The sequence below is a fragment of the Canis lupus genome, chromosome 17 (genome assembly GCF_003254725.2).
Source record: "Canis lupus dingo isolate Sandy chromosome 17, ASM325472v2, whole genome shotgun sequence".
NCBI lineage: Eukaryota > Metazoa > Chordata > Mammalia > Carnivora > Canidae > Canis > Canis lupus.
Genome location: NC_064259.1, coordinates 46,675,068 through 46,696,971, shown reverse-complemented (window position 1 = coordinate 46,696,971; position 21,904 = coordinate 46,675,068). Strand labels below are relative to the sequence as shown.

Here is a 21,904-nt window from a genome sequence, read left to right as displayed (position 1 = left end):
CCCTGATTGTGCTCCCAAAGGACTTTCTTCTCATCTATATAATAAATACAAGGATTTGCTTTTATTTATTTTAGTTTATAAAGTTGATAGGAATCTGATTACTTAGAACATAGAGACATGTTTAAGGAACAGCTTTTGGTTCTCTTTAAAAGAGAGGGGATTGAAAATGAAACTCACGGAGTTAAGTGATGTGCTCATGATTACCTAACTGGAATATCAAAGAAGCCTTCAAAATTTAATCTCCTGATACACAGTGCAATCTTCCTTCAATGACATCTAAAATGGCTCCAAAAATTGAGACTCATCAGTTCATAATTGTGAATAAGTGTGCAGGGTAAAAGTGATAGAATATTTAAAATCTCTGAGACATCAATGCACACATTCAGCAAATACATCATGCTACCCATTTAGTTCACCAACAAGCGATGTATTTATTTCACATTGTTCAATTCTGAAAGTCTTTTCTCCTCCTGGGACTCCTAACGACTAACAGTATTGTAAATAATGGGAAAATAACTTTCATTCCATTGCAAATTCCCAAATCCCCCCTTGTTGGTTTCTTTCCTATAAAAATGATAAGCATATTGGTTTGGGCCCTTACTCTACAAGTGTGCTATTGATTCATGAAACGTTATATGAATTTAGCAATATTCATGGCATATCATATAAATATTATAAATATTACAGACTAATATCCTTAGCTCGATAACTCCTAAAAATAATTGGTTTGCATTATGAAACCTGTAGTTTCTCATAAAAGGAAAATACCCTAAAGCGATTTCACACCATCTTCACATATGTTCTGCCAAAAGTTATATAAAGCCAAACCTCACAGCCTAGAGCTGTAGCAATGTAATTAGATTTCTATTTTATAACTGGATATGCTGATTTCATCAGAAGGCATTTAATGATATATTTTGCTTATTATGCCAAAATGTCAGGGATAGAGGTTGAGAAGTTGAGTTACAATTAATTACACAGTTCCAGGGAATGACTGAGACAAGAGGAGTATGGAGCTCCCATTGAGATGTAAATGAGGCCCACTTAAGTCTCAAGATCATTGATTTATTTGCTCTGAGAACCAATGCCTCTACTCAAAGTACCTCTAGGGCTTACAGAACAGGAAAAGTACAAAGCAGCAAGTGAGGGCGGGTAGGTAATTTGGTGGTTCAAACATTCTAAGATTCTTAAGATGAAGACAAGAGCATCTCTTTGAGGTGGGGCTAATGCTACAGGAGAGAACAGAAGTATGTGGGGAACAGTCTTCCTGGACAGATAAAACAGACTCTCTATAGCAACGTTCTCAGTCTGTTCTGAGGATATCTGTGTCTACATAGCCTGTGTGTTTCTTAAAACTGTGCATTGTCAGCCCAGCCTATTCAAATCAGAATGTCTCTGTTGGAGCCCTGGACTATGCATCTCCGATAAGCTCCCAGGCAATTCTTAATGCATGCTGAAGCATGACAACCACTGATCTCTGAGTTTGGTGACTGGCATTGGTAAGAGACAAGCTGATGATTAACAGGTACTATAATCATAAGGGTTATCAGTTGAATGCCATTGCAACGGCCAATCACTGCATCAGAGAACTAGGAGAGAGTCAGACAGGTAACTGGAATTAGAGGCGTCTGTCAGAGAAAACGGTAGCCACGCTCTAGTCTCAGGTTTGCCTAAGAGTTCTAATCTCAAGGAAGAAATAATTATCAGTGTGACCCCTTGTTTGAGAAATACTGGTACAACCCTAACTAGTAGAGAGGGAATAAGGAATCAACTTGGAGTTGAGAACATAGGGCCAGAATTTAACTGTATTAACTGTATTCAAATATATTTACAAATATATTCCATTACTCAGCTGTGGAGTTTTTTCAAAGTTCCATTAACACACAAGAAAAGAACAGAAAATAACAGCCCCCCCCCCCCGGAAATACATGGATAAAAGAGACAAAAAAATCAATAAGATTTAAATGGTAGTGGAAACTTTTTAACAGCTATTTACTTGTCTATAAAGTGAGGACTGATGATCATAGTGATAGTGTTATATTTCATCCCACAAATCATGCTGTTTCATTGAGCTGCAGGGGAACAGAAGCCTTTATTGTGGGGGCAACTATCATTCTTCTTTTATGGCCTCCATTTTAAATGCAGCTCAGAAATGGGTTGTTATTCCAGCATCTTCCCAGAAGTCAGCCTCTCCAGTAAAAGCTCAACCGTTCTCAACTGATGTTTCCCCAGAAGAGTTTGTCTTAGTGAGAAGGAGGGACCCCATAGTACTTTCTTGAAAATCCTGGTCAAATCTGCTCATCCCATTAGATGTCAGAAGACTGAGGAGGGTGAGGAGATTAGAGAGAGTAATGGGATGGCTCAGTGTGCTGACACCCACTGTGAACCTCTCAGCAGAGACAAAGTCTCTTCCTCTTCTTGACATATGCAAGCTCCTAATTAGTAGCACTTTAAAGTCACCTGTCACTCTCTGCCTTGTATGTATTATAGGTAATTCATTCATTCACTGAACGCTTTTTTTTAACCTCCTTCTGTGTGCCATATGGTAGTCTAGGCACATCCATAAATAAGACTGCTGATGTCCCTAACCTCATGGCATTTGGAATCCCTGATGGCAAGCTTTGAGTCTGATATGCCATGTCGCCTCTCATGAAAAATATTTGCTATATGAAATCCTGGAATAAATATAATGAAAAGGTTTGCTAGTGTTAACTGTTTCCTTTTCCTGCATTCTCTTTCAAAGGAGGGCTAGCATATTGTGTAAATAATTTTATTCTATCAATGTTTGACAAGTGCGTATTGTTTTGATCAGAACAAAATGCAAATGTTTTCTATGATACTAAAACAATGAAATCTGGTTTGACCTTCTGAGATGGATAAGAAACATATCTGTTGAGATACTGCATAGAAAGAGTTGAAAAGAAACCGACAGCTGACAAAGATCAGTGGTATTGAATTAAGGTGTGATTTTTATAATCTTAAAATCATAGATTAAATGATTAAATGTCTTAAAAGTACTAAACACAAAGTGTCCCACATCTTGCTACAATTTTCTTCATTGTGTTAGGTTTTTTAATAATAGGGAGTGCTAATTTTTCCTGTTTCTGATTAAATTGCTGAGTTTTTGTTAATTTTTAAAATATTCTCCAATGGAAAAAACTTAGGCATTTTAGCTCTATAGGGCATTATACAGAAAATATGTATCATGTTTCACATGCATACTCTCCTGAAGGTAGACATGCTATTTACTTTTTCCAATGTCTAAAGTTTTCAGAAGGAAAGAACTCTTCATCGGTATTTGGAACGCTCTGCTCAAGAAAATTCTGTCTTTCCTGTGAGACAAGGGATCCTGCAGACCACAACTCTCTTGATGAGCTGTACTATATACTTTTGATGGTAATACTCATTTCTATTCTATCAGTACTAATACAACCGAATAACCCATTTATGCAATTTTCCATCTTTCTACAAGATGGATGAGTAAGTTTAACGTATAAAGGATGACAAAATGAAATATAGAAATATGGACAGAACAGAATAACCAGGGTAGCACATAAAATTACCAGCATCTGTCAATCCTTCCCCATCATTTGTCATTCATTCTGTTACTAATTCTTACAGTTGAAATTATGTGTCATAGGATAAATGTGATGAAAAGTTACTTTTCAGCTTTTCTTAAGAATCAATGAAACACATTCAGAAAAAAATGCAGCTGGCATTGCTTGTCATTTTTCACATCTTCAAGATAGAAGGAAATGTACTACTCTCCGTCTCTTTTTGGGGAAGAAAAAAAAAAGTAACCCTATTAAGAACACAGCACATAAGGAAAATAATTTCCAGTTCCTTAGAAAAAAAATTATGCCATCCGTTCAGATAAATGCACATTTTAAAATGCTGAATCATGATTATTAGTACATTTACTCTAATATATGCACTTTTTATTCTTACATACCAAAGCATCAACAATGATTTAACAGAGTTTTAACACGTTTTGGGATTGTGACACCTAAAATTTCTTTTTTAAAAGAGGGCTTTTGAGCTAATAACATTTATCTTGAAAACCCTAGAAAGTTTGAAAATACCAAGTGATTGCATTAGTGTTGTAGCATATGGTGTATTTTACAGTAATAACTAAACCCTCACTATGTCTATGAACTTGAAATAAATAAAACAAGGTGGGATTACTGTTGTAATACACATAGGTATATGAAGAGATGAAGAAAAAGTCTCAAGAATGATCCTGGTATATACCTATACTCAGTTTCTAATAAAAGTAGAATTTCAAATGAGTATAGAGGATAGATTTTTCAGTAAATTATATTAGGATTTGATAAGATATGTGGTTTTATTTTAGAGAATGAAGTTAAATAAATATTCTGATATACTAATAGTAGAAATCTAATTTCCCAAAAATATTTCTGGAGAATATATAAAAATGTATTATAAATTTCTAAAAATTAACATCCTTTCAACCATTTTAAACCATTACACCCCTTTTTTTCTTAATCTGAGGAAGTCACGAAAGGCAGGCAAAAATAGTTATGCACAGTAATCATCTTGCCACGTGCTTTAAAATATTTTTTACATTGTATATTTCTGTATTTTCCACATTTCCAGGCATTTAAAATTGAGAACTTAAGTGGAACTTTGGAGAATGGCTATTTACAAATACTAAGAGCCACCATGTGCAATGTTATGCTGATAAAGAGCAAAACAAATAAAAGATCCCAACTGGTAGCATTGGAAGATTACTGTGATGTAAATACATCAAGGCAGGTTATAAGCTACCAGCATGACACATGACATCATTGAAGGTGGAGATAGGTAGAGATGTGCACCGTGGACCCTATCTAAGAGCAGGTTTCAGCACAACGCCAGACCCATTTGTGAAAAAAATAATAGGTAACAGGTTAGGGGAACTCATAATTTATTTATGCTAACCAAGTCCCTCTTCCTCATAGTGATTTCCTAAGTAGGACCCCTCTGCCATGCACATGGTGACAAACAGACTGCTTTGCTACTTAGTGCCTAGTTTAGGGAAGGAGGATTCAGCCTGTCTTGCTCACCAGGGATTTAGGGACATAAACTAATGGGAATTTAAAAGTTCGTTGTTTTTTTGTTTGTTTGTTTGTTTTTTTTTTTTTGTAATCTAATCTGCTGTGATTTTTCAGGAAAATCTGGGAATAGAAGGAGGTGGTTTCAAGAAAGGACTAACAATGCTGTAGAAGATAACATGTCCCTGCCATATCCTTTTTACCTCTAATATTACTTATGAATCTAGGCATTTTATGTAACATCACTGAATCTCAATTAAATTGAGGGCAAAATTAAAAGAAGACAAATATACTTTCACTGACAATCAAAAGATTGCCATGAAGTGAATGTTAGGAACTAATTGTGGAAGCATTCTACCAGCAGAAAACAATAGACAGAAATGAAAAAAGATTTATTATTGAACCATTTTTGGCAAAGCCCTTATTAAAGGCCCTGAGGTATCTTTATGGTGCCACAATAACTAAATTCATAAGAAGCAATGTGTCGAATCAATATCTTTTTCTCTTTATTTATTTAGTAGCTAATCAAATAATTGTTAAGTGATTTAGAAACAAACATGAATTCTGGAGATATAAAATAAGTAAGCCCTAAGAAAACTTTGAGAAGATCTAACTTCCTGTTTCTTTTTTTCCCTAATGAAATATATTGCATTCTTGATCATTCATGCCATATATATGGATTTTCTTCCTTTCCTGCTTCTAATTCTTTAGGGAAATAATGTTTCTTACCATTGAATTATGACTCTCCTTATAATAAATATGGTCCTTCTATTTAAAATTGGTTGGTGTGCATTTTATATTAAAAGGTTTCAAACTTTTATACAAACTCCAATTCATGTGCAGACATACTCTACAATTCTTTTGACTTTAAATGAATAAAAGAAGTTCTAGAAATTTTCCCTTTGCTTGCTTATCACAGCATTAACCAAAAGAACCCTTCAATAATAGCAGAATATATTTGTATCAAAACACATTTTGAATAATAATATCAAGAGAAGATATAAACTCAAATTATATTTACATTAAAATTTTAATTTTTTATACTAATTAGACCCAGCGTCCATGGAAAGGGAAAAACTTTGGATTAGGTATGAAGAAACCCATGTTTAAATGATGATTTCTTTGGTTAATTGAATCATTTAATTAGGGGGGAAACCTCAAAACATATAAATAATAAGGTTGGCTAAGTTAATCATTCAATATGAAACAGTTATGTGGTATATGAGTAGTAACTAACTTTCTTGGTCCCTATATAACTCACTAGTCTCTTTCTTGGTTCCTATAGAATTCATTAGTCTCTGCCTTCTCCACTAGTTCTCTGAATGTTGATGTGGCCCAGGCTCAGACAGAATTTTTGGTCTACCCACATACATCATTATCTGATCTCACCTATTTCTATGCCATTAAAAGGCATCCATATGCTAATTATGTTATGTGCATGTGTGTATTGGTGTGGTAGATGTGTGAATGTGTGTGCATGTATGTGGACAGTTCTCACTCTCAGTGGAAACTTACCCTGTGAGCTACGACTTGATATTTCCCCTTGGATACTTATCAATCTCAACTCAATATTAGCAAATCCAAAATGGAAATCTTGATTCCATGCCCCCTGGCATTTATAACGACACTGACAAATACCCCCTTTTTACAAAACACCTAAATATTATACTCTTTTTTCGTATCCACCTGTCAATTTTCTTTTTACATGTTTGGGATCTTTAGCTAAGATCTTCTCTTGGGAATAATATATGAGCCTTAATGTTTTATCAAATTAAGCACAAACACCCATAAACTTACCTGCCTGGTGGTCATCACAATTTCCTGCATAGAGTACACACGTGAAACACGTGAAACATTTTATTTAGAGTACACACGTGAAACATTTTATTACAAGCTAATTTTTTTAGAGTACACACGTGAAACATTTTATTACAAGCTAACTTTGAAAGATTGCAAGTATTGGCTTATTCTAACTATGAAACTAAAATTTCAGAAGGCGGGTAGGGTATTAACCCGCTGCAGTCATTCACACTTGAACTGGCAGCCTGTTGATTTCCAAAATATCTAAGGCCGCCTCTCAATGCCCAAGTCAAAAATGCAATAACTGTCACAAACTGTTATTGGATTCCTAGGTCCTCACAGATAGAACACACTGTAAAGGTTTATTTCTTTTGGAATATTGATAATGTTGAAATGAGGAAAATGTGACATTTCATTCTTCTTTGTATAATAGTTGTCAGTTGGTGATTCTTCATTATATTTCAGTATGAAAGAGCAATCTAAAGAATAGGAAATGTGTTTTCCCTTTCAAAAACCTATTAGAAGAAAACAAATAAGGATTAGGTTATAATTTTTTTTTCATCCAAATGTAGTGAAAACAGTGGGATGCCCTTTTATGCTAACTACGTCTAGGAAAGAATTGAAAAGCTTGCTGAGCCAGAAACATAAATGGCTTTGATAGCACTGGAGTTGAAAACCTTTATTTACATTCACTCAGTGTGAATGTGAGCTTCCATATGGTCAAACCCATGGCTTATGAGTCTATGGGGAAGGTTAATATGTTATCTGGCTCTTCTCACACAAATTATATTCTGATGGCAACCATCAGCCCTCTCAGAGTTTTCTTTCTTTTATGAGCCTTCCCAAACTCTTCTCCCCTTTGGCCTACAAACAGATTCCCTCCTCTACCAGGCTGGTTCAGCATGATTGACTCTGAAGGCAATGTCCTTTCTTTTCTACTACAGAAAAGTAATGCTTGGCTAAGGCATTTCCTTCAGAATCATTTAGCTGTTTGAAATTTAGAAATGGGAAAAAAAAGAATCAAGGCACATGCTTGGCTTAAGTTAGAGGATTTTATTGCTCAGTTATGTTGGTGATGATGAATGGTAATGGTTGTAGTCATTTTTTCTTATATAACATGAATACATATATATATATATTTTTCAATGTTCTGCTTTCACATTTATTTTCTGCAATCCAAATGCTCACTCACTCATACAACCTCTAGGTTAAGACTTGAATTCTAAGCAATGGATGAGATAAAGAATAAAAATAAAACTGATAAGATAGCACGGTGTACTTAATCATTCCTTCGGTAGCTCTGTTACTTATTCAATCAATTCATATTTACAGAGGTCATGCCTAAAAGGGGTACTCCCTTTGGCAGAAAATGAAACACACACATACGAAAAGAAAATGAAACTTAAGCTTGTCTGGGAGTTTCTGGTGAACTGGTAAACAAATCTTCAAGCATATGCTTTGCATGGAAACTTATTTATTTTTGTAGAAGGTAAAGGGTGAGGGCTTTAGATGCTGACATCTGGTGGCTGCAACTATGATGGGGTGATGCAGAACAGTGTAGATCCTCTTCCTTACCTTGCAGCATGAACCGGGTCTGAGGTTTGAGAAGACAGATAAAGTGGAAACTACAGAAACAATTTTCATGTAGCCTGTTATTTGACATCTTGAGACAGCCTGAAATCCTTATGTCTTTAGACAATTAAAAAATGATACATGGTGGAGGAGAGGGGTTTTGTTCTTTCTTCCACATACAATATGGTATTAAGGTTTTTGCATCATGTGGACACTCATAGTGATTCTCAGTGGTCAGAAAAGAGATACAGATACTAGGAGCTCAGTGGTCAGTGAGGATGCCTGGCCTCCCACTAAGTACTTACTCATCAATTGCTCACCTAATTAATAGTAAGTCCCAGTATTATCACATGTACATATGACCACGTATCAGTCGTCCATTGAAGTCTCCTAGAAATGCTTGGAGAGTGCATTCAGATCACTGAACTCCTGCATAAGCAGGTGTGGGCAAGAATGAGTGGAGTTCTAGAACTAATATTAATTTAACTTCACCTCTACTTGGAGATTGTTGAAGTCTAGGAAAGACAAATCTCACTTTCTTAGAGGCAATTTAGATTTTAGTTTCTGAGCGCAGAAAGAAGGTGCTTGAATTACATGAGGTCAATATGCTCATATACTAGTGGGGGGAGATAGACAAAGTAACGGTAAGTACAACATAATGGGAGCTGTGTGATAACTCAGAGAGAGAAAGAGGGATGTGGGAGTACACAAGATGAGTATACAATCCAGGCTCGAAAGGTGAAGTTTTGAAAAATACAGAGGAAAAATAGGAAGCATAAAAGGAACTACAGCAAAGGGATTAGCAAGGGATTCTAAGGTATATTCATGGATTTGTGAGAGGTTGTTTGTGTTTGAAGCACAGATTTCAACTAGGGAATAAGCAATAGATGGTGATAGATGGATAGATGATAGATAGGGAGATAGAGACATGTACAGGCACATAGATGTGAGTTTAGAAGACAGGTAGGGCCTATGTCATGACATACTGTAAGTCCTTCTCTGGTGTCAGGTCTTATAAGGCTAGGGACCACATCTCTCCTACTGACTACTTTACCTCCAAGGGACAGTAAGCATCAGAAACTCAATAAATAGCATCTGATTGGATAGATGAATGCATATAAATGTGGTCCAAGTTTATCCTATACCCAGTGGAAGTCATTAGACAACAGGAAGTAGAGAAGTCTTACGAGGGGAAGAAAATATATAGAATCAAGGTTAAAGGGAGACATAAGTGTGGCTCTTATGGTTTTCTTTTTAAGGTGATAGAATTGAGGATATTTATATGCTGGAGAAAAAAAAGCCAATAAGTAGAGGAAGAATATTGAAGAGAGGATGCAAGTGTTAGAATAATTGCCTTAAGAAGAACAAATAAAAAAAAAAAGAAGAACAAATAAACAGATCCTAAATAGTAAGTGGGGAGATTTGCATTGGGCAGATGACAGGATAGTTCCTCCATTGAGAAGGAAAAGAGGAAGGTGAAGGTGAACAGGAAGTTGATCATTGACTGGAGAGCATAGGTTGGGGGAGGAGAGGAGACTGAGAAAGAACCCTCCTCATGTCCTCTATTTTCTTTATGAAAAAAAGAAAGATGAAATTAACTTCTTAGAAGAACAAGAAGAGACTACATGTATGTAGTCTGCATGTAGTCAGAAGACCAACTCATCAGAATCAGCTTGCTGGATGGGGGAGAAGGAGCTTAATGTCTTGGCTAATGCTGGAAATAGGATCAGTGCTGGAAAGTATCTGGATGTATTATTTCTATTCCACCAGTTTTATTCATAAAGGAGTAAATGAAAATTACACGAGTCATTGTATAGGAAGCATACATAAGAAGCAGAATAAACTTTTTATTCAGAGATTATGTTGTGTGTAGGTTTATATAAGACAGGAGAAGTTCTAATAGTGAAGAAATATCTCTCATGATATTGTTCATGAGTGTGGATTTTACTTCCTCACATTGACTTTAAGCTCCTTGAAAGAAAGTATTGTAAATTTAGACTGTAAATATATCATTGTATCTGGCCTGCTACTTCACTATTTTGGACATATACCCATCTTAGTTTCCAACCTCTTTTTTTTTTTTTTTTTAAAGATTTTATTTCTTTATTTGAGACACAGAGAGAGAGAGAGAGAGAGAGAGAGAGACAGGCAGAGGGAGAAGCAGGCTCCATGCAGGGAGCCCGATGTGGGACTCGATCCCAAGTCTCCAGGACCACACCCCGAGCCCAAGCAGGCACCAAACCGCTGAGCCACCCAGGGATTCCCAGTTTCCAACCTCTTAATAGAGGAAGAACTGTGTTGCAGTAGATGATGTTTAGGATCTCTTTGGGGTTTAATAACATTCCCAGGAAACTTTTCTTTGCTTCCTATTTTAGTAGAGTGTTTAGAATTGATGATGGTGATATTATAAGGCATTGAAACATGTCTTATAGTACCTACTATGCCCTTGTACCAAATACTAAATCAAGGTAGCCATATTTTATATCACATGATACTGTCTCCAGGCAGTAAAGCCAAGAGGCCACTCGGCAATCCTTGACTTATTACTCGGCTCCAAATTATGAGCAAGACCATTCATATTCTAAACCTCATCTCTTATAAGCCAGGACTACTGATAAAAAGGGTAAGTTAAGTTTGAGAACTGATGTTTAAAGGATTCCTTAAGAAAAGTTGTCAAGTGTTTCTGGTTTTGTGATGAGGCAAGCAAAAATTGAACATATAGGAGAGAAGAAAATATGAGTAAGCAGAAAACTCCAAGCAGAAGGTAAAACAGGATGAGATACTAGTTTGAACCACAGAAAATGTTAGCAAGATTACCTGCAATCTAAGGGAAATATGAAGCGAGTCTCTAGAATATGTCCCTACTAGCATCTTATTTCTACTGCATTTATTAATATCATAAGGGTTAAAGCTACAGGTGTGGAAACAAGCTTCTTGGATTTAAATCAAAGCTCTGCTCTTCATTAAAATTGTGATCATCAGAAGGCTAAAACTTTCTGGCCCCAATATAATCATCCATAAATGAGGATGATAATAGTGATAAAAATTAAATAGTTAGAGTGGGGATCCCTGGGTGGCTCAGAGGTTTAGCGCCTGTCTTCGGCCCAGGGTGTGATCCTGGAGTCCCGGGATCAAGTCTCACGTCAGGCTCCCTGCATGGAGCCTGCTTCTCCCTCTGCCTGTGTCTCTGCCTCTCTCTTTCTCTCTGTGTCTCTCATGAATAAATAAATAAAATCTTAAAAAAATTAAATAGTTAATAGAAAATACTCTTCAGAAAGTCTCTCAATACAAAGCTCTTGCTATTATTATTTTAATATTCCTTACAATTAGGTGTGTCTACAGTCAAAACTTCTGGATCCTCTGGGTGGCTCAGTTGGTTGAGCACTGATTGTTGATTTTGGCTCAGGTCATGATCTCAGGGTGGTGAGATGGAGCCCCATGTCAGGCTCTGTGCTCAGTAGGGAGTCTGCTTGAGATTCTCTCTCTCTCTCTCTCTCCCCATCCCCCTGCTCATGCTCTCTCTCTAAAATAAATTAACCTTAGGAAAAAAGATAAAAAATTGGGATCCCTGGGTGGTGCAGCAGTTTGGCGCCTGCCTTTGGCCCAGGGCGCGATCCTGGAGACCCGGGATCGAATCCCACGTCGGGCTCCTGGTGCATGGAGCCTGCTTCTCCCTCTGCCTATGTCTCTGCCTCTCTCTCTCTCTCTGTGTGACTATCATAAATAAATAAAAATTTTAAAAAAAAGGAAAAAGATAAAAAATAAAACAAAGCTTCCATTCCCCACCTCATCAATTGTTCTACTGAATCATGTCATGATTTTAAGACATCAAAAAAATTTAACTATATTTGTATGTTCAAAATGTCCTTGAAAACTTCTAGACATGGAAAAAAGTGAGAAGTTCTTTTTTTATTATTTTTAAAAGTACTGGCACTTTTTAAGCCAGTAACTAATTGGGATGTGGTGAGACTTTTACCCAAGTGCTTTAAGTTTGAGAATAATGCCCCCTGAAGTGAGCATAGCCACTAAATGATGACCGTGAGGAAAGATTCCAAGTGCTTAAACTTAGATTTCAAGGAATGCCAGAAATAGTGATTGGGTAGAAAGTACTTTTAAAGGATTAAGGGCAATGGAGGAACTATCACTATATTTTTTTTAACATTTTATTTTATTTTTTTAAAGATTTTATTTATTCATGAGAGAGAGAGAGAGAGAGAGGGGGGTAAAGAGAGAAGCAGGCTCCATGCAGGGAGCCTGACGTGGGACTCGATCTGGGGCTCCAGGATCAGCGGTTCTCCTGGATCAGCGGTCCCCAGGATCTCCTGGGCCAAAGGCTGTCCTAAACCGCTGAGCCACCCGGGCTGCCCTATCACTATATTTTTATATTACATTTTATTTCTTATGAATTTTTAACATGTTCATAAAAATCAAAGAATCAAGTCTCTTATGGTTACACACTGATATTTAAATATTCTTATCCACACAATTAACCCAGGAGGCCTGTTTTTTAACACTGGACTTTAATTTCTTTGGGGCAAAATTACAATGAGATGATTAATGTAGTTATCAGATACTGTTTTGCTCAACTACAAGTGCTTGCCACCACAGTAAATGCTATAAAAATGTTCATAGTCAGTAAATAAAAATAATTGTTATTTATCTCGTTATGTGAAAAAAGTGATAGTATTCATTCACTCAGTAGTCAACATGTATTGACCTTGAATTAGGGAACATATGCCGATTATGTGTGGGAAACACAGAGATATGGCTATGAAAATTAGTCTCTGCCTTAGAAGAGAAATTCAGATCGTAGTAAAACATAGACAGGAAATTATCTTTCAGTTATCCCTAACAAAAATTCACAGCTGGGAACAGTAACTAAGCACCATCAACAGAAATCTCCATTCACCTCGGGACATTACTCCTACTCCATACATTCTGCCAAGGCAGAGCCAGTTGGGCCTTGCAAATCCAAACCTGCCTTAAATATAGAAATTTAATATTAGCACTATTTGGAAATATACTCTAAGCATAATTTTAAAATGTGTATTAAGAAAGAGTCTAGGGTTCTGTGTATACTAATGAAATATATAATGTGAGTTTTGTCATAAACATTGAGCAGAGGGTAACTATAAAAATTGGGTATTTGAAGAGTTTGTTTCCTTACCTTGATCAATATTTGGGAAACTGAAATTAATCTGCCTTGAAGGAGGCTTATTGCCTCCTTGATAGAAGAGCAATTATCAAAAAAACAAACCAAAAAAACTTTAAAGTATATTTGCTAACAAAAAGATTGTGTCCAGGGATGCCTGGGTGGCTCAGCGGTTAAGCATCTGCCTTCAGCCCAGGGTGTGATCCCGGAGTCCTGGGATCAAGTCCCACCTTGGGCTCCCTGCATGGAGCCTGCTTCTCCCTTTGCCTATGTCTCTGCCTGTCTCTCTCTCTCTCTCTGTGTGTGTCTCTCATGAATAAATAAATAAAAAACCTAAAAAAAAAAGATTGTGTCCAATGAGATTCTATTTTCCTATGTCATCAATCCTAGGTCATAGGGCACTATATGTTCATGAATATTGTTATCTGCCATTTGCCATATTTCCTTTATTTCTCTAGTTATTTGAATTTGGAAAGAAAGTCAGCTATCAGCCTCCGTTGATTCATTCAAAGTCTTCTTGCATTGAATACAAAGAAATAAGAAACCCTACTGAGTAGCAAAATCATCAACATAATATGAATTCTCAGAATATGTCTAACATTTATATAATTTCACTCTGAAAATCCCAGTGATGCAAATGGAAACTATTTCTTAACCATGCAGAGATTTTATGTTCAAGCAATCAGGCTCTTTCTTTGGGTTTAAACTAAATGGAAAGGAGAGAAGAATTTGAGCCATTGCCTTCATTTTAAGGATGGCAATAAAGAGGTAAGTTTGCATAATTCTTTATAATTTTCCAAAAACCTTCGTACCTTATAGGTGACATAGGATGATGGAGAAATTTGTGACCAGTGGAGGAAACCAGGCTGAGTGATGTGATGTGAACTATTCCAGGTGCTGCAATGTGAGGGAATCAAGAGTAGATCTGTAGAGACAGGATGGACCTGGGTAAAATCCAGAATTGTAAAAGGAGAGTGTGAAAGTCTGAGATGAAAAAAAATCAAGTATAAACCAAACACCAGGATAAGTTATGAAAGCCAGTGTTTAACTAGATTGGCAAACATAGGATACACTTGGAAATTAAGTGAAATGAGGGGTGGAAAATTCTAAGTTTTATTTATTTTTAAATCTTATTCCTATAGGTTCTTTTGCTGCAAATTAAAAAACATGTCTTAAAATTTTTTCTTATGCCCAAATGTAGATGAGTAAATTGAGGCTCCAGCAGGTCATGATTTACTCAAGGTTATACATAAAACTAAATAAAGACTCATATTGAAATCCTCTGATTGTAAATACTGCACTCTTTATACTATCAAACCATTACAGTCAAAAGGTTTTAAGTAGTTCATTTAATTCTACTATAATGTTAAAATGGTAAAGACCACTCATTTCTGTTAGTAGAAAAAAGTTGCTGTATAATTCAGGAATGTTTTAATAAATCTACACATGCAAGATAATGATATAGTTAGAATGGAGCAGAAGTGTCTAAGTCGACCTTAAGTTCCCAACCCTTTTTTTAGACTCTAAGCCATCCATTATTAAACAAACAGTATTTCTTAATTTGACCCTTGTGCTTATATTGTGTCCTTCCAAATCTTACCCAAGATTGGAAAGGAAATGATCTGGGGATCATTTCTAATCATCTTCTCATTGACTCCATAAATTATCTCATCAAGATAAGAAAAGTTCAGGCTATAAAATATTTTAAAATTCATTTGCTTTCATAATGACCAAGTTTTTAGACAAAAAGCCAATCAAAACAGTGATATAGGGGCCACAAGAAAGTTGTATTCTCAGATAGTATGCACTTATTTCTTTGTATACTTTTTAAATAGGAATTATCAAAAACTAAACAGACACCCATTTGACAATAAGCAGGTGATTCTCAGTGGGACTACTTGACAACTGTTGTTTGTGATCATTATCTATATTAGGATTCACCATGTGGTTACCTTAACAATCATGAAATATTTACAGTATTAAATGAAATTTACCATGTTACTATGTTGCCAATCTCATTTTAGGAAAATGGACACGTATTACATAAAGGGATCATCTGACTCAATTAATATACTGTGATTCCTGTAAACATGTTCTCTCAGTTCAGATATGCATTATCGATTTAATAACAGCTGCGTTTTGAGTATGAAATATATTTAATACTAGTTCGCTGAAAGCTATTTCTCAGATTCAGGAATGGTTCAATAGAAAATAGTGTAGGATTTTTCCTGGTAGAATTAAGGAACAACGAAGTATTTGGTGGCTTTTACATGTGTATCTAAAAGAAAATAAGAAACACAGAGACTTGTAGCGGACACTGTTGTATAATTTTAGCTGTTCTACACCCTTATCTCTTTTTTTCTGCAATGGCATATATATATATATATATATATATATATATATGCACATTTATATGCCATATATATACATATATATACATATATATATGTGTGTGTGTGTGTGTGTATATACTGTCCATGTGGTGCCATTTTGGCCTATGAGAATTAGGGAAAGTCTTCTGACTAGGACATACTCAGGTAGAAAGTCTCTGCACCACCTTCTTCTTCCTGCCCTCATCCGTACTGTGATGCTGGAGTTGCAGATGACTTCTTGCAACCTTCTTCTTGAGGCCAAGAACCAACACATTAAAGGTGGTCGATTACAAAAGCAGCAGAAGCTTGAGATGCTGGGAAAATTACAAAGCCACTGAATCAGAACTAAAAACTGTTCTCAGAAGACTTTATATAGGAGAGTAGACTCCTACTTGCTTAAGCTTGTGTTATTTGGATTTGCTGCCACTATGCAGCCCCAAACATTCCTAACTCTACTGTTTACTCTCAGGTTAACGTGATTTTAAAAATGAAATGGGTATTATATATTTAGCTTTGTATAAGTAGATAATAAAATGGAGGTTTGACAAAATAAGAAACATTAAGTTTAAAAACAACATAGGGATTTTTTTTCCTGGATTTTGGAGGTAGTGAGAGGATAAAGTTTCAACACTATAGCACTGGAGACATTCAAAGTAACATATTTTAAATTTAGAATGAATTTTGTGTGATTGGGTCTTTCAAACTACCATAATTCCAGCAGTACCTCTTATACTTCTTCCTCCAAAAATAACTCTTTACCTTCTATCAGAATGTGGATACTCTTCAGGAAACCCTTTAAGCTCTTGTTTAAAATTACCCTGTACAAAATAAAAAGGATACATTCCCAGTTGGAAAATTTGGTGACGGGTTTGTGTTAGAAACATGTAAAAGTTGTGTATATTTAAACAAGCTCCCAGCTGTGAATTAATCGGGGGGATAATGTTTTCCTAAGAGTAAATTGAGAAATTGCCTCCTCTGTATTAGAAAGACTGATCCCCAGAGAGATTTGCTTTCAGCTTAAAGCCCCAGTGGGAGAGCATTTCCTTTCTTTTTTCTTCCAATGCCATAGAAAAGGAACAGAGGCCAGAGAAGGAATAGAATGCCCCTTCCAGAGACCTTGAGTGACAGAAAGGCAAACAAGGGTCATCACTTTAATTAGCTTTAATAATCCAAAGCAGGGCAAGAGACTCCCTCCTGAGACAAAAGTTGCCAGCTGCCGAGAGGATGTTAGTGAAAATTCTGTTATGTCAAAAGTCTTGCCGCATGATTTGAAGTTTTTATTAAGGAGTACAGGAAGTTAGAGGCTTCTGAGTAACATGTGAAAGGAAATAAAAAAGGAGATGGAATCGAATGCCTTTGTTTTCCGACTCAAAACTGGCTTCATTTAAATGACATAGTCTTAGTATATTATGATAGTTTTATTATCGTACCATATACTCATTACTATTTTTATACGCATTACTTTTAATGATAAAAGAGAATATTGAAGGGGTATATGAATCATTAATGAACTTCCAGGAAAGAATGAATCTGCCCCACCTCACCCCACTCACACACTTGCTTAGTTTCAAAGAACTGAAATAAATAATTTACCCTCTGAACTCTAAGCTCGCAATTCAAAATCTTTCACTTGGCTAGTTCTAGTAAGGGGTGGAATCCTTGACTGTCCATTCACATTGTAACTTTGAATTTTATCATGTGCTCTAACATCTAGAAATATGGTTATATTCATTCGGTTATATTTTAAATGACATGAACTCTAGATTTTCATTAGACTCTGGCCCTTCATATTTTATCAGTACTACATGTTTTAAGTTGTCACTACTACATATTGAGTTGAATTTTCAGTTTGATTTGAACTTTTAAGGAGTGTATGTTTAGAAAACTGAGTTTGTTGTTGTTTTGTTTATTTATTCATTTTGTAAAGCTAAGCATGATCACCTTCTTTTCTGGTAGTAATTAATAAATAGATTGGGCTGCAGGACATTTAGCATTGCGGAGTTCTCATAGTCTTCAACCAGAACGTAGTGGATAGATTCCTTTTGGAGATAAAATGGCCACACAGACTACCAAGCATAGATCAGAGGTTAGGGTCAGAGATCCTCTCTACATATGGCAGATTCTATTTCTAGGTCACTCACGTCTTTTCCTTTTGGAAGCTCCCCAACCTCTGCCCTTCTGCTAAGAAACCAATCATTCTTGTGCAAAACACACAAGCATAATCTAATCAAGCTTCAATATACATGTACCTGGGGCATCTGGGTGGCTCAATGGTTGAGTATCTGCCTTTGGCTCAGGTCACGGTCCTGGGTCCCTGAGATTGAGTCCTGCATCAGGCTCCCCATAGGGAGCCTGCTTCTTCTTCTGTCTATGTCTCTGCCTCTCTATGTCTTTCATGAATAAATAAATAAAATCTTAAAAAAAGAAACTAATCATTTGTTTGTGCTTCTAGTTCACAGGAATAGGCACATAATCCAGGATAGTCAATTTGAATATTTTTGGTAGGTAGTAACATGGAAATAACATGGAAGGTATCTCTTGCAACTAAAGTCGCGGGAATTGAAAACAATGGAAGCCCAGAATGACCAGGCACAGCTATTCTGGTGCATGGAGTAAATTTGCTTGAGAATAAAATCAATAGACCCAAAATCTGAAGCAAGAGATGGAGGAAAAGAGATAGATCTCTGATTACTGTTTGCCTTTCTGGATCCATCCATGTCTGGAACAAATTTAATTCCTTTGGACTTTGCAGTTTTATGGGCCACTACATTACTTTTCTTGCTTCAGACAATTAGACTTTGGTTTCTCTCATATGCAGCTAAAATAAATGTGACAAATACACTGCCTCATTCCCAGTTTGTAAAGTAATCACTAGGGAAAATTTCAAACTAGGTTGCATGAACTATTTTGATGCTGCATTTATCTGAAAGTCAATAGCCAGTAGTGGGAAGAAACGGACTCCAATAAATTATTTCTTTGTTGATTCTGTACAAAGCCGCAGAAAAAGATCTAGTTTATATTTGTGAAGAGTATATGGGATAGTAACAATGAATCTGATTTTACTTATTGTGGTCATCCTTTCTTTGCAAATTCTATGTCAGAATTGTCTTTAAACATAGTATTCATTACTAATTGTGATATTTTCTTGCTATTAAAAAATGATGTTTCTTTTTATAACTAACGGATGCATAACACTTGGTTGAAGTCAGGATGCTAGTGTTTATTACATGTGAGGCACACTATCCACCTGGTGGCAAAGTACAAACTCTTTTGTAGTAGTAGTAGGACAATACATTTGTTCTTTAACAATTAGAACTCTAAAGAAGAAGTTTCACAATGGCCACTGCATGTCTATTTATTCTCTTGGTTTCATTGAGTGATTTTTCAAAAGAGAGCCAATATATCTCAGGGAATGTTCAGAATTATGCAGTGGGGTACAGAAGGAAAATATGCAGGGATTTTTTCAAGATTTTATTTATTTATTTGAGAAAGATAGAACACAAACAGAGAGGGGAGGCAGAGGGAGAGGAGAAACAGACCCCCCTGCTGAGCATGGAGCCCTATGTGAGGCTCAAATCCAAGACCCTGGCATCATGACCTGAGCTGAAGATAGATGCTTAATTGGCCACCCAGGTGCCCCCAGATGCAGGTTTTTATAATTATTTTTATATTTATAGTTTTAAGTTATCTAAGTTATAATGTAATAATAATTCCAAAATCTCAATGTCTTAACGCCATAAAATATTTCAATCTCTCATGATCTATGTCCAGAAGAGATTGGCTGAGGGCTTTGTCCCGCAATTACTAAGAGCCCCAGGATCATAGTCTCCAATATCTATAGATGCACTAATGTGAAGACATGGTTGCCTTTACTATGGAGTCCCGGAAAGAGAGGGAGGAGAATGCTGTAGGGCTCTTGCACTGCTTTACTGATCAACTAGCTCTACAAGGGCCAGAACATATAGCTGCCCATATGACCCCCCAAAGAAAGAAAAGCTGAATATTGGTGTGCTCTACTAATGCTTGCTGCAGAGTATATTTATTATATATACAATATATTTGCAGAATAATATGAGAATATAACTTTTGAATAATAAATATATAAGGTTATGCTCAAAAAACATACTAGAATTACCCATGATAAAAATTATTTTAAGAACATTATGCCACTTTAAGATCTTGTCTTAGGACTCTACATTTTGGTTCTTTTTTATTTTGCCAATTTTTATTTGCCTTGATGATTGCTTCCAGTCACTAGTGGTTTTTCTATGTTTTCTACAGCCAACCTAGTTTCTCCTAATCTTTCCTCTTCCAACCTCTGTCTAAGTAGGAGGCAAGAATGGGATAAAATTAATATTTCCCATGTCCACCCTATGGGTGTTAGTAATGTTAGTAATCTATTAAAACATAGTGAAGATACTACTAAAATCTAGATCAGGTCATCGAGGTGATTGATGATAATATGCCCTTGACACAAATACAAATTCAAAGAAATTTATTCTTCATTAATTTATGCTGATGGAATGATCAGTTCACATGGGAGTTTGATTTTATTTATTGTACCACAAATATATCATCTGACTCTAACCTATGCCTACTGAAATCACATTTCAGTAGTCATCTCTTCAAATTCCTTAGAGAAAAAAAATAAAAACTTTTAAGAGCCAAATATATTCTACTAAATATTTTGAAAAGATATAAATATAATAAATACATTGTGCATATCATAGTGAAATTATATTAAAAATTCTCATTAAATATTTCTATTCTCCAAGTCCTCCCCTCACTTGCAGGAATTATCTCCTCATTCTCCTTCCCTCCATGAAATAACAAGTCTTACCAGCAACTATTATCTGCCTACTGAAATTATCACCAGAAAACTTCAAATTCCTTTTTAGAAAAAAAAGCAAAACAAAGAATAATTCAGCTTATCAAGTGAATGAGAATACATGCCACAGAATGCAAGAAAATACTTGTCAAAAAATGCCTGATAAAGGACTATTATCAAAAATGCACAAGAAATTCTTAAAAACTCAACATTAAGAAAACAAATCTGATTAAAAATGGGTCAAAGGCCTTAAAGACACTTCATCAAAGAAGATACAAAAATGGCAAATAAGCCTACGAATAGATATTTCGCATTATACGTCATCAGGGAAATGTTAACAATGAAATACCATTATACACCCAACAAAATAGCCAAAATTCAGAACGCTGATACCACCAAATGCTGAAAAGAATGTGGGACAACAGGAACTCACATTCATTGCTGGTGGGAATGCAAAAATACCACAGCCACTTTGGAAGACAGTTTGCCAGTTCTCACAAAACTAAATATACTCTTACCGTATGATCCAGCAATCATGGTTTTTGGTATTTTCTCAAAGGAGTTGAAAATGTATGTTCACACAAAAACCTACACATGGATGTTTATAGTAGTTAGATTCATAATTGACAAAACCTGGAAACCCAGATGCCCTTCAGTAAATGAATGGATAAATAAATTATGGTACATCCAAACTGTGGAATATTATTCAGTGTTAAAAAGAAATGAGCTATCAAGCAATGAAAAGACAGACTTAAACACAGATTACTAAGTTAAAGAAGCCAATCTTAAAAGGCTATATACTATATTATTCCAACAATAGGACATTGTGAAAAGGCAAGACTATGGAGACAGTAATAAGTGGTCCCCAGGAGTTGAGGTGAGGAGGGATGAATAGATGAAGCACAGAGACTTTTAGAGCAATGAAAATGCTCTGTACACTATAATGGTGGACATATGCTGTTATACATTTATTCAGGCCCATAGAACGTACAATGGTGAGGAGTGAACCCTAATGTAATCTATGGACTCTGAGTGAGGAGCAGTTCTATGGACTCAAGTTCGTCAGTTGTAATAAATGAACTACTCTCATGGGGAATGTTGGTAATGGGGGAGGCTATGTATGCAT

The 21,904-nt window shown here is 35.8% G+C and overlaps 1 protein-coding gene across 3 annotated transcripts in view; it reads right to left on the bottom strand.

The window, feature by feature from the left end:
- The window catches only part of LRRTM4 (leucine rich repeat transmembrane neuronal 4), a 706,001-nt gene that overhangs the window by 194,497 nt on the left and 489,600 nt on the right, over positions 1-21,904 (bottom strand). The window contains exon 4 of one of the 3 annotated variants that reach the window (XM_049095672.1): positions 14,391-14,522. The exons of the other annotated variants lie outside the window; for them this stretch is intronic. Within the exon in view, the coding sequence (XP_048951629.1) occupies positions 14,391-14,522 (132 nt within the window). The remainder of the gene's footprint in view (positions 1-14,390; positions 14,523-21,904) is intronic. 3 annotated transcript variants of the gene reach the window in all.